The sequence below is a fragment of the Aethalodelphis obliquidens genome, unplaced genomic scaffold (assembly GCF_003676395.1).
Source record: "Aethalodelphis obliquidens isolate GAN/ISIS:26980383/991018 unplaced genomic scaffold, ASM367639v1 scaffold3, whole genome shotgun sequence".
Classification (NCBI taxonomy): Eukaryota; Metazoa; Chordata; class Mammalia; order Artiodactyla; family Delphinidae; genus Aethalodelphis; species Aethalodelphis obliquidens.
Window position 1 is genome coordinate 68,228,761 of NW_020837947.1, and position 13,232 is coordinate 68,241,992.

General features: G+C 36.8%; 1 protein-coding gene across 1 annotated transcript in view; it reads right to left on the bottom strand.

Moving 5' to 3' along the window:
- Positions 1–13,232, bottom strand: part of ZNF292 (zinc finger protein 292) — an 87,996-nt gene that overhangs the window by 40,339 nt on the left and 34,425 nt on the right. The window contains exons 3-5 of the mRNA XM_027091087.1: positions 2,931–3,085; positions 2,658–2,736; positions 240–375 (exon numbers count right to left, since the gene is read on the bottom strand). Of these exons, the coding sequence (XP_026946888.1) occupies positions 240–375; positions 2,658–2,736; positions 2,931–3,085 (370 nt within the window). The remainder of the gene's footprint in view (positions 1–239; positions 376–2,657; positions 2,737–2,930; positions 3,086–13,232) is intronic.

A 13,232-nucleotide genomic window follows, 5' to 3' on the forward strand; every position in this document is an offset into this window, starting at 1 on the left:
GAGGGAATTCCTCTGATCAAATAATGTTGAGAAAAAAACTGTTACTCTAAGATTATATAATCCTATAAACACATCTTCCCCCAATTAAAAAAAGGTGAAGGGCCTCAAGCACCTCATATAAAATTTGATTAAATGGTCCTTCTTGGAATATCTTGAGATGAATTATATCAAAACAATTTTAAGTACTTATTTCTAGTCTAATGATTCTTTTTTTTCTCTCTGCTCTCTAGAAAATTTACCTTTATCCTTATCCAATGGTTCCTGGGAAAGAATAGTGCACAGTACCGGGTTTTTCCACACCCCAGTCTCTTGAGCTAGAGTAGCTAAAAAATGCAATTCACAGCTGCCATTCTCCATCAGCTTTTCATGAGCTACCTATAAATATTAAATAAACATCCAAAGAATTACAACAGATTTTCAAAAGCAAGCTTATCAGGCTTTAAATATAATACTAAACTTTTGAAAAATAAGACTTTTATCTTAAAATTTTCATGTCACATTACAAAGTGCTGAATCCTTTACTTCTGATTTTTAAAGATGAATCTCAAGGACAAGAATTATATTAATTATAAATTTTAAATAAATAAAATGTATTTCTAGAAATAAGTTCATATTATTTTTTCCCCAAAATCTAAACCGAGAGCAAAGTTATTTCTCAAGGAAGCTATTAGAGTATCCACAGCATGAAAGACCTTACACGTTTTATATCCTCTGTGTTAGTAAAAAAATTTCCAAAAAAACTTCTATCATTAATAAATGACAAATCTGCATCAAGGTCTAAGTCACAACTTGTATACACGTATTTCAATAAAAGGGACTTATGAAAAGAAAACAACTAAATGTATGATTTTTCATTTATTCATGACATAGCCTTACAATATCCTATTAAAGCTGACACTGAACCTTGCTTACTTGTTGTTTACGAGTGTTCATGCAATTAGCATATTCTTCAGGTCACAAAAGACCAATAGTTTTAACTCAATTCAGAAAATGTTTATTGAGAATTTCTATGGGCAAAGTACCAAGGAAGAGAGCAACTAGTCCCTGCGTTTATGGGGCGTATTATCCTCTAGTGGAGTAAAGAGATGCTTAAAAACAGTTAAAACACAGGCAAAATAAAACAAATGCTGTTAAGCAGGTATAAAATAAGCCCAAGGAAGCTCTGAAATGAAAGCAAAGTGTCATGGAAACTCTTAAAGCTGCACGCTGCGTTTGTATAAAAAGTTTATTCCTCAAAACCATAAAAATCTCACTGAACAAGTTCAAGTGCTTTAAGAAATTTTCTTTGAGCAACTGCTGAGAGCTCCATACTGGGATTTAGAGAGTTATTTCCTCCTCATTAAACCATAAGAAAAAGTATCAAGTAGTGCTATTGTTTCAAAAAAGGAAGTTGAAAAGGCTTACCTTATGTTGACAAACAAAATTAATATGAGGAATTCAGTATTATATTTGTATATAAACTATTTATATAATTAATTCTGTGGTAGAGTGTATCTGAGTGCCAAACAATCAAAAAAAGTTCTGAGATAATCATTTACCTAAAAATAACCACTTGCTGGGGAAAAAAACCTGAGACAAAAGTTACTGATATGCTGAAGTACAAATTGCATGATCAAAAAGTTAGCTGCAATGTGACAAACACGACAAGACACTTTCAACAGTTATTAAGTATCTACCTACTATGTGTAAAACTCTATGTTGAATCCTTTGGAATAAAGGTATGAATCCTACCTTCAAGAATTTTGCACTTGATGTAATTTTAATATTTAATATTAAAATAGGAAAGTTGATTTCTCTAACTATAGTTTATTTCACATGCTTCTAAGATTTGAGACTAATCCTCTTTTAATATCTCTTCTATGGAAAAACATAAGGCCAAAAGATATTTTAAGAACTCTGGCTACAGGAAGAGAGAGACAACTAAACTTTTTGAGACTAGTTGGCAGGAACATTCTTCTTAACTAACCAATTAATCAAACTTTACTTGAAGCTATAAAATATCCAGCACAATCTAGTGCTTAGCAAAATTTAACATTCTTGAAATACTGCAAAACAACTAAGTGCTAAACTATGTAGTACTTTTATAAGTAGAATAACAGCCCTAAGTAACAGAGATAAGCATGTATTTTCAGATATAGGAGAAAAAGTATGGACTACGGAGTAAAGAATCTTGGTTCAAATAACTACTCTGATATTAGCTATACAAGTTTGGGCAGATAAATATTTTAGAGTTGAGCCTCAGTTTCCTCACCTTTAAAATGGGAAAAATATACCTACCCCCACAAAGTTTTCATAAGGATTAAATGAGATATGTTAAATTCTTATAAAGCATATTGCAATTTTCAACCATTAGTTAAACTGTTTCTAAATACAAATGAGGGCATTTTCTTTTGTGTTCCCTTACTGCTCTGGCAAAGTTCTAATTATCTGATCTTAAAGAACAGTGCAATATTCAACCAATCTACTTAAATGTATATATTCATTTAGCAAACATCTACTGAGCACTGACTATATGCAAGACATTAATGTTAATAAGAACAGCAATTAATGTTTGTCATTACTTAAATCATTTAAAGTTTAACCAAGTAATTTATTAAGAATAAAGAAAATTGCCATAAAATATACCTATATTAAATCTAGTAAGTAAATATTCTCACCTGCACCAGTGTCTGAAATTGTTCCCACTGTTTATCAGATAACTCAACAGGCAGACACAGTAAAAGGTCAACACAGCTTCTAAAAAACAAAAAGTTGGTAAGGATACAAATAATTACTAAAATTCGAAGTAAAATAAGATGAATAATTCTAATATCATCAGTAGACTGTCCATAACTAATCTATTTAAAATTAAACTATCATAAGATTTGAGATACAGAGTTAAAAACAAAAAAGCTAAATCTAATTTTTTATTTACTCAAAGGTCTACTCACAATGCCAAGCGTTCCAGAACCAATGCTACATTTTCACATTCAGAGGTAAGATAAGGTCGGGCTTTAACATAACTTTGGATAGCCACTGTGTATACCTCCAATAAAGGTAAAGGATCTTCTGAAGTTTTCCATTTCTCTGCATATTCAAGGAGTGTCTGTTTGGAAGGGATGATAAAAAGTATTCAACGTAAATAAAAATACATATTGATTAATCAACTGTTTTTCTTTCCTAAGAAATTTTGAGAAATAACTTTTATTTATAAAAACAAAAAGCAGTTTACACTGATTAAAATATTGAAAGTAATAAAGCCGTAATCTTATTTCCAGCAGCTCTTTGTAGGAGACAAGATTAGTGTTAATTCATCCAACAATAGCATCTTTTCATGAAGTTTGGTTTTAAATAGTGAAAGCATTATCTCCTCTCTTTCCAAGTCAAAATCCACCCTTTCACCCACAAATTTCTAAGATTTAAAAGTTATTTTAAAAAGAAGACACCTGGGCAAGTAATACTTGGCCAGGCATGCAGTGAAGAATTTCAAATATTTATGTGTTCTATTTTTCATGCAAGGAACATAAAATTCAACACCTAACAAATAAATTAACCACATATGGTCAGAAAAGACATGAAATGTTTTCAGTTAATAAAAAATAGTATACAGTATATTACTGGTTTTTATGATGAGTTATCACTAAAAATATCTAAAGATGTTCAACACACATAAAATCACTATTAAAGATATTAAAGAATGATTATAAGAATGATTTTTGTAATAATCATTACAAAGAATGATTATTTTTGTAATAAAGTGCTTGGTTTTTTTGGGGGTTTTTATTTTTGTAATAATCATTACAAAGAAAGAATGATTATTTTTGTAATAAAGTGCTTGGTTTTTTGGGGGTTTTTTATTTTATTTATTTTCATTTTTGGCTGCGTTGGGTCTTCGTTGCTGCGCGCAGACTTTCTCTAGTTGCGGCGAGCAGGGGCTACTCTTTGTTGCTGTGTGCGGGCTTCCCACTGTGGTGGCTTCTCTTGTTGCCGAGCACAGGTTCTATGTGTGCGGGCTTCAGTAGTTTTGGCTCGCGGGCTCAGTAGTTGCGGTTCGCGGGCTCAGTAGTTGCGGTTCGCGGGCTCTAGAGTGCAGGCTCAGTAGTTGTGGCGCATGGGCGTAGCTGCCCCGCGACACGTGGGATCTTCCCAGACCAGGCCTGGAACCTGTGTTCCCTGCACTGGCAGGCGGATTCTTAACCACTGCACCACCAGGGCAGTGAAGCCCCTAAAGTGCTTGTTTTTTTTTGCGGTACGCAGGCCTCTCACTGTTGTGGCCTCCCCCGTTGCGGAGCACAGGCTCCGGACGTGCAGGCTCAGCGGCCATGGCTCACGGGCCCAGCCGCTCCGCGGCATGTGGGACCTTCCCGGACCAGGGCATAAACCCGTATCCCCTGCATCGGCAGGCAGACTCTCAACCACTGCATCACCAGGGAAGCCCAAGTGCTTGTGTTTTACAATAAAAAACTCTTCATCAGAAAAACAAAATGCTGTTTATCCTACAGAATGAAGAGATGGAAGAAACTGGCAACAGTAAACAGACACCTATGCATTCTACAACTACTAACATTGTGAGTTACTGAAAACTATCTAAAAGGTTCTACTATTATGCTAAATGAAGTAGAACTTTAATTAAATGTTTTTAGAATATAGAAGACCGCCACAATTAGTCTTTCTCACTCTTCAAGGTTTAAGACTCATCAACATGTGGCAAATTCAGGTGTTATTTCGTAGAAAAGAGGTATCTTGAAGGAAAACTCCATAAGGCCTTGCTTGTATCCTCTGGCATACAGAAGCAGCTTTCTACAAATGTGCAGGTAGGAAAGTAGGAAGGGAGGAAGGGAGGAAGGAAGGAAGTATATTCTACTATCAGACACTCAAAAGAAAACACTTAATACCTTCTCCTCTCTACAACCCTCTAACTACTAGAAGTAGTAAATGATCAAAGAGAATACGGAAGAAAAGAAGGATAGAAAAGGTAATCTGGTAAATTAAAGAGCAACATAATAACCACTTACTTTCTGAGTAGTCATATTATTCATAAACCCTGACTCTCTCCAAGTTGGACAGAAGTGCAGGTTACTTGAAGGCCCAGTACTTGCAACTGGCATCTGAAGTAAGGGCAGTCTTGCGGGACTGAGCCCTTTAACCTGTGGAGTCTGAGCTAACTGAACTGTGGGACACCTATTTGGTGTTGGAGAGCTTGAGAAGAGGTATTGGAAAAAACACCATGTGTTTGGTGTCAGCAGTGCAAATCTCTCTCAACAGGACTTAGAAAAATCGAAACAAAACCTACCAACTGAAGGGAAAAGTCTACATTCTGGAATTGTTTTGTGATGATCCCTCTACTTCTAGGAATAAAACTGGTGATATGATGGAGGATGACCTCACTCACATCGTCAAGGTTTTTGGAATTAACACCAACTATGCATACAATTCTTACTTTAGCTACAACCTGTCTTTCTACATAAAGTCATTAAATATTATTTTCCTTTTTCTGGAAAAAGAAGTTTAGGCATCTGGGAAATTTCATGCCTGGCCAATGTACCCAATCTCACATGGGTTCAATTGAAAGCTTAGGTTTCCCCTATTAGTCCTCTTGCAGTAATGAATCAATTTCCCATAATAGTTTTAATTTTTCCTGAAAAAGAAAATATACTGTACTGATTTCCAAAAAGCTTTGAAATTATAAGCTTCTTCCTTTCTTGTCTCCCAACACCCCCAAGAAAAACCCTAGAAAAAAAAATCACATATTATCTACATGTATGTACATATATCTACATTTTACCCAAGCTCTGCATTTCTTGATATGTCTAGCTCTGCAAAGGATACTTATACATTACTTCTTTCCTTTATATACTTGAGTTCTACTGTCCTCAGGTGAAAAAGTTCTTTTGTTCTTTCTACTAAATTTATTTATTTATTTAATTTTGGCTGCATTGGGTCTTCGTTGCTGCACACAGGCTTTCTCTAGTTATGGTGAGCAGGGGCTACTCTTCGTTGTGGTGTGTGGGCTTCTCATTGCGGTGGCTTCTCTTCTTGTGGAGCATGGGCTCTAGGCATGCAGGCTTCAGTAGTTGTGGTGCGAGGGCTCAGTAGTTGTGGCTCACGAGCTCTAGAGTACAGGCTCAGTAGTTGTGGTGCACGGGCTTAGTTGCTCCGCGGCATGTGGGGTCTTCCTGGACCAGGGCTCAACCCCGTGTCCCCTGCATTGGCAGGTGGATTCTTAACCACTGCGCCACCAGGGGAGTCCGAAAAAGTTTTTAAACTTACCTTTAATTATAATCAAAGATGAGTTCTTTTGGGTATAACAGAGTCTGAATTGATGAGAAAAATAATTGACAAGTCACAGAATGTGAGAACCATAAAGCACCTTAAAAATGATATACTTTCACCTCATTTTATAGATGGGGAAAGAGGAAGAGAAAGCAGATTCTGGTGAAAAGCAGACCTTTTAGGTGGCTTTTTAACAGTCTGGGAATAATGTAACTAGGGAAAGGGTAGAGGAAAAGGATCACAGCAGATTTAATAAGAGATGGTAGGAAAAAGAAAACTAATGGCATGCTCATACTGATTACATATAGGAGAATAAGTTTAAAAGTTGGGTTAAATATCTATTTTTATAAAGGTATGAGTTGATATTCATAATCAGTAAGTGTACTGATAGTAGAGCTTCCCTTGTTTCTCAAAACACTAAGATTAGTAGAACCATTGTGAAACTGGAAGCATTCCCAACATGACTAGTTCATAAATTATGCTTTCTTCAACTAAAAAAGTTACTTATTTATATCTACTACCTTAATCTATACAAAGGCTTTCAGGCAGGAATTCCAGAACAATCAGACTCATATTTTTTACACAGAATCAGAACAGACCTTCAAAATCACTTAATTCTGTTTTACGAAGTCCAGTGACCTGCAATTCGAATATTAACTGAATTGGCAATCAGCAAAGCCAGGCAGCCTCCTCACTCTCTGTGAAACATTCTGTCCACTACAAACTGTTTGTGGTTATGTCACAACTATAAATCTGTAGATTACTTTATTACTTCAATTATTCCTCATAACTCTATGAGGTTATGTACTATTTATCTAGTTTGCCAGCCATAGTAGAATTAAATAACTTGACCTCTTTATTGGTTAAGCTTATTTCAGCTGAAAGTAAGAAAATCCAACTGAAAGCAGCAGAAACAATAATAAAGGTTTCCCACATAATAAGAGATTAAGAGGAAGAGCAAGTTCTGGGATTGGTTAGTTTAGCGGCTCAACAACGTCTTCAAGGACCACCTCTGCTTTCACTCTGCCGTCCTCAGGTGGTGCCCCACCCAGTCCCTAGGTCTCAGCAATAACGAGAAGAAAAGATGAGACCACCACTTCATGTGCATCTTTTCAAGCAACAAAGAAACCCTTCCCAGAAACCATAAACCCAATTTCTATCAGTAAATTTTTCCTCAGGTCCCAACAGCCAGAATTTCATCAGACACCTACGTCAAAAATCACACAGCCATAAAGGAACTCCATGGTTGCCCACTCTCCAAGGTTTCTCCGAAGCACAAAGCCATGCTGAAGAAGGAAAACGTGTGAATAAAATCAGGGTTCTATTAGGAAGGTGGGGGAGGGGCCTAAGCCTCACACTTTGGTTGCCTCTCCAATGGTTTTTACTCCCACATGTGATCAAGAATGAGCAAGTCCACATGTGTACGTGGTGTTTTTATATTTAAATACACATACACAAATGAACAAAAATAAAAGTTGTGATCTGGTTTGGAGAGGGATATGCGAGGGGTATAGAGGATAAGAGATAGGAAAAGAAATCTGTAAGTCTTCCTACGAGGCACCAGATTGCTTCCATTAATGAGTAAACTGTAAACTAAGTATAGTAAGAGAAGTTAAAACTGTGTTCTATAAAGAATGATTAATGGAACTAAGGACAGGATGCTTAATCTGGGCAATAAATAACATTTACTGAATATTTACTATATGCTAGGCACTGTTCTGCAAGCTTTACAATACCTATTAGCAATTAGATAAATTACAGTAATATACTTATATTAAAATGGACAAAGGCATAAAATAGTTAAAGAAACAAATAAGCCCCAAGAGCACAGAACTAGAAGCATAGAGGAGATTCAAACCTTAACAGTCTGACTTCAGAGCCTGAGTTCTTAAATACTATGCTCTACATTTCTAGAGAAATAAAACTTTGATTCACAGCCAAATTAACAAATCTGAAGACTTGTCACATAAAACAAGAGTTAGTCTTACTCTATGTGCTCTCACAGGACAAACCAGCACCACTAAGTTAAAGTTTTAAGGAGATAAATTTCTGCTTCCTATGAGACTGACGATCAAACAATTACAGTTAACCAAAAATTGAACAGGTTGGGCTTCCCTGGTGGCGCAGTGGTTGAGAGTCCACCTGCCGATGCAGGGGACACGGGTTCGTGCCCCGGTCTGGGAAGATCCCACGTGCTGCGGAGTGGCTAGGCCCGTGAGCCATGGCCGCTGAGCCTGCGCGTCCAGAGCCTGTGCTCTGCAACGGGAGAGGCCACAACAGTAAGAGGCCCACGTACAGCAAAAAAAAAAAAAAAAAAAAAAAAAATTGAACAGGTTGGTCTCCATCACTGAAGTTACTCAAGCAGGAGCAAAACAGCTCTGAGTTCAGAATGCAGTAAAGCAGTCCTATTTGGGAGACACATTCCATCGCAACAGAAGAGACTACACTAGTGGGGCTCAGAGAGGTTTTGATTGGTGGGCATATTGTTTAAAAATTATTTTAATTAGTTTCTAACACTTAAAAATCATAAGTTTACATAGAACTTGGATTTCTGACTTTTTTTTTTTTTTTTTCATTTGGAAACCTTGGGTCCATATTCCGTCACTGAAATAACTGGCAGGAGCTGAGGCATGGGCTCTCTGCTTGCTGGAAGCCTTACCCAGCTGGCTCCCTCTTTAAGGGACCTATTGTCTTCCTGCAAGTTATTTGTCGTCACCACCTTTCCTATAGCGTGTATTAGGATCAGAGAAAGAAATACAAGCAAAAGAAAGGTTAAAGGATCATATTCCAGCAGGATCTCTAAAACAGTGTTTCTCAACCTCTTTTTCATCCGCTCCTAAGGAAACTTCTGACTTTTTTCCCTAACTGTCCCCCAACCGCAATGAAATTTTAATACCACAGATGTACTGTCTGTTTATGGGTCACAAGCTATTGTAATATCTAAGATTCTTTTTGCTCCTTAAGAACCAATTTTCACCCCCTTGGGAACAAAAATGCACATTTAATATTCTGGCTGTTAAGTTGATTTCTCATTATCTACATCAGCAGAGACTAGGACATATATACTCTAGGGAGGAAGACAGTATAGATTAACTTCCAGAAGCTTCCTTTAGTTCCTCTAAGGATTATTAGGAGAGAAAAACGAAAGAAGAATAAAAGGGGAATAAAACCACAGGGGTGTTAAATTTAATAAGCAAGAGGATTAAATTACATTATTGTCCTACATAAAGGTAAGAATGGAGTGTTGGATATGTTTATACTCTTACACTCATGGTCCAATTCCAATTTATAGCTATGATTCTCTAGAGTGGAAGTTCTCAAAAGTTTTGATCTCATGACCCTTTCTTAAAAATTACTGAGAATCCCAAAGCATTTGTTTATGGGGATTATAACTACTGATTTTCACCATGTGAGAATTAGAAATGAAAACTGAGATATTTAATTATATACTTATAAATGGATTTAAAATAACAACAAACCCATCACGTTACTATAAATAGGGTATTTTTAATGAAAAAAATTGTTTTCAAAAACATTAGTGAGAAGAGTGGCATTTCTTACATTTTTCAAATCTCTTCAATGTTTGGCTTAATACAAAAGAGCAGGATTCTCATATCCCTGCATTTAATCTGCTGCAATATCACAGATCATGTAACCTCCAGAAAAACTCCACTGTACAGGAATGAAAGAAGGCAAATAACAGAGTTTTGACTTTTATGTACCCACTGAGCCTTTGGTGAGTGATACTCTTATAATTTCAAAGTTACTAAAATTTATTTTAAGGTTTTGCGTGAAAATGGTGGATTGGACACATACATTTCGCACCTTGTTCTCTCCAAGCCTCACTAAACCAACAGTAATTTTTTTTTTTTAAACTGGCATAAACCCACAAGGACTAAGAAAATAGGAACAGAGGAAAGAGAAACAAAATTTTAAACACTGGAAAGCATACGGAAGATGGGCACTCTATGAAAAATAACTCCAAAGTAGTCTTTAGGTAAAGACCTAATTCTGAAGAATCATGGAAGGGCTCAAGAACTGGGAGCACCAGGTGCCTCTGGAAATGGGGGCAAAGGTGAGACTGAGAATGAGAGGACTGGCTGAAAGTCTATTTAAGCAGTTGGCCTCTCTGATTTCTGCATCCCTCTCCACAGCTAGGTGACCAAAGCTAGGCACTACTCCTCTCTATCCCCAGCAGTTTATTCTGGAGAGAGGTATAGAAAAAAAGGTGTCTGCACAGAGATAAGGGGAGCATTAAGTCAGCTTTACATACTGACTATAGAGACAGCTCCCTTCTCATGTCCTTTTCCCTCCAAAATTGCCAGAACCTCCTTAGCTGAGTCCTTCTCAGGAAATTCAAGAGAAAAGACCCAAAGATTCTGACACCAGACCTTCCCCCATGAAAAGGAAACAGCTAGGTCCCCCTACAGTGAAAACCACAACAAATCCCACTCATGGGCCTGGAGCTCTCAATCCATTTTTCAGTGGTAAACCTTTAAATATGGACAGCCAAGGACCACGCAGGAGGTTGAAACAAATTAGTTAAAAAAAAAGAAAAGAAACTTGGAGCAAGCAGAGACTATACAAGGAGAAGACAAAATTCCAAGAAACTATCATTAATATTCTAGTGTGTGCAGTCAGAATGGCCATCATCAAAAAATCTAGAAACAATAAATGCTGGAGAGGGTGTGGAGAAAAGGGAACACTCCTGCACTGTTGGTGGGAATATGAAGTGGTACAGCCACTATGGAGAACAGTATGGAGGTTCCTTAAAAAACTACAAACAGAACTACCATACGACCCAGCAATCCCACTACTGGGCATATACCCTGAGAAAACCATAATTCAAAAAAAGTCATGTACCAAAATGTTCATTGCAGCTTTATTTACAATAGCCCGGAGATGGAAACAACCTAAATGCCCATCATCAGATGAATGGATAAAGAAGATGTGGCACATATATACAATGGAATATTACTCAGCCATAAAAAGAAACGAAATTGAGCTATTTGTAATGAGGTGGATAGACCTAGAGTCTGTCATACAGAGTGAAGTAAGTCAGAAAGAGAAAGACAAATACCATATGCTAACACATATATATGGAATTTAAGGGAAAAAAATGTCATGAAGAACCTAGGGGTAAGACAGGAATAAAGACACAGACCTACTGGAGAACGGACTTGAGGATATGGGGAGGGGGAAGGGTGAGCTGTGACAAAGCGAGAGAGAGGCATGGACATCTATACACTACCAAACGTAAGGTAGATAGCTAGTGGGAAGCAGCCGCATAGCACAGGGAGATCAGCTCCGTGCTTTGTGACCGCCTGGAGAGGTGGGATAGGGAGGGTGGGAGGGAGGGGGACACAAGAGGGAAGAGATATGGGAACATATGTATATGTATAACTGATTCACTTTGTTATAAAGCAGAAACTAACACACCATTGTAAAGCAATTATACCCCAATAAAGATGTTAAAAAAAATTTTTTAAAATATGTGTGTGTGAGAGAGAGTCTATTAGACCTATGAATAGAAACACCATATCATAAAGGAATATTTATTTTAAAACAATTCAAATTAAAAATGTAATAGCAGAAATAAAAACCTCAATTAAAGAGCTGGAAGATAAACTGAGGAAATTTCCCCAGAAAGTAGAGTAAAAGGGAAGGAAAGAAAAGATAAGAAACTTTGGAGAATAGTGCTAGAGGTCTCATAATCAACAAGAGGAATTCCAGGAAGTTAGAGAAATGGAAGGGAACAAATCAAAGAACTAATTCAAGTTAATTTCCTAGAATCTAAGGACACGAATTTTAGAATTGAAAGACCCACTAAGTGCCCAACTCAATTACTCAAACTAGACCTATACCAAGGTACTATTTCATAAAATTTCAGAGCTCAAGGACAAAGAGAAGACCAAAACAAGCTTGAGGGGGGACCAGGGAGCAGACTTCTCAACAGCAACACTGGAGCCAAAGGAAAATGAAGCACTGCATTAAAAACTGAGGGGCGATTATTTCCATCCAATTATCATAAGTATTAAGACAGAAAAGTCATTTTCAGACATGCAAATTCTCAAAAATTTCAACTTCTAGGCATATTTTTTCAGGATGCTACTGAAGAGGGAATTTCACCAAAATGAGGGAATAAACCAGGGAAGGAGTGAAAATGATATCTAGGAAAAAGGGAATCTAACACAAGAGACAGGAAATGAAGAAAGATCCCAAGAAGACAGCTGTGCAATGGGCCTGAAAAATAACTACAGCATATCAGATGGCTCTAGGACAAATTTATTCAAGATGAAATTGACAAGACTACCTAATGTGCCTGAATAAGTTTAGCGGAGATTTATACAACTGAGGGAGAGTTTGGATTGAATTAGTGACATATACATAGAATATTCAGCTAAGGAAATAAAATAATTTAAGTACATTAACCTGCCCTCAACAATTAGAGAATGCACATTCTTTAAAAACACAAAACATTTACAAAAACTAGGTCACATAGTCACAAAAAATAACAAAGAATTAATATCATACATTTCACATTCTTTGAACATGATGCAATGAAGTCAGAAATTATTAACAAAATACCCTTACAAAGAAAAGTACAAATTTGAAAATTTTTAAGCGTATTTTAAAAAATTTTTTATTTTATATTGGAATATAGTTGATTAACAATGTGTTAGTTTCAGGTGTACAGCAAAGTGATTCAGTTATACATATACATGCACCTATTGTTTTTCAAATTCTTTTCCCATTTAGGTTATTACAGAATATTGAGCAGAGTTCCCTGTGCATACAGTAGGTCCTTGTTGGTTATCTATTTTAAATATAGTAGCGTGGGACTTCCCTGGTGGCACAGTGGTTAAGAATCCACCTGCCAACGCAGGGGACACGGGTTTGATCCCTGGTCCAGGAAGATCCCACATGCCGCGGAGCAACTAAGCCCGTGCGCCACAACTACTGAGCCCGCATGCCACAAC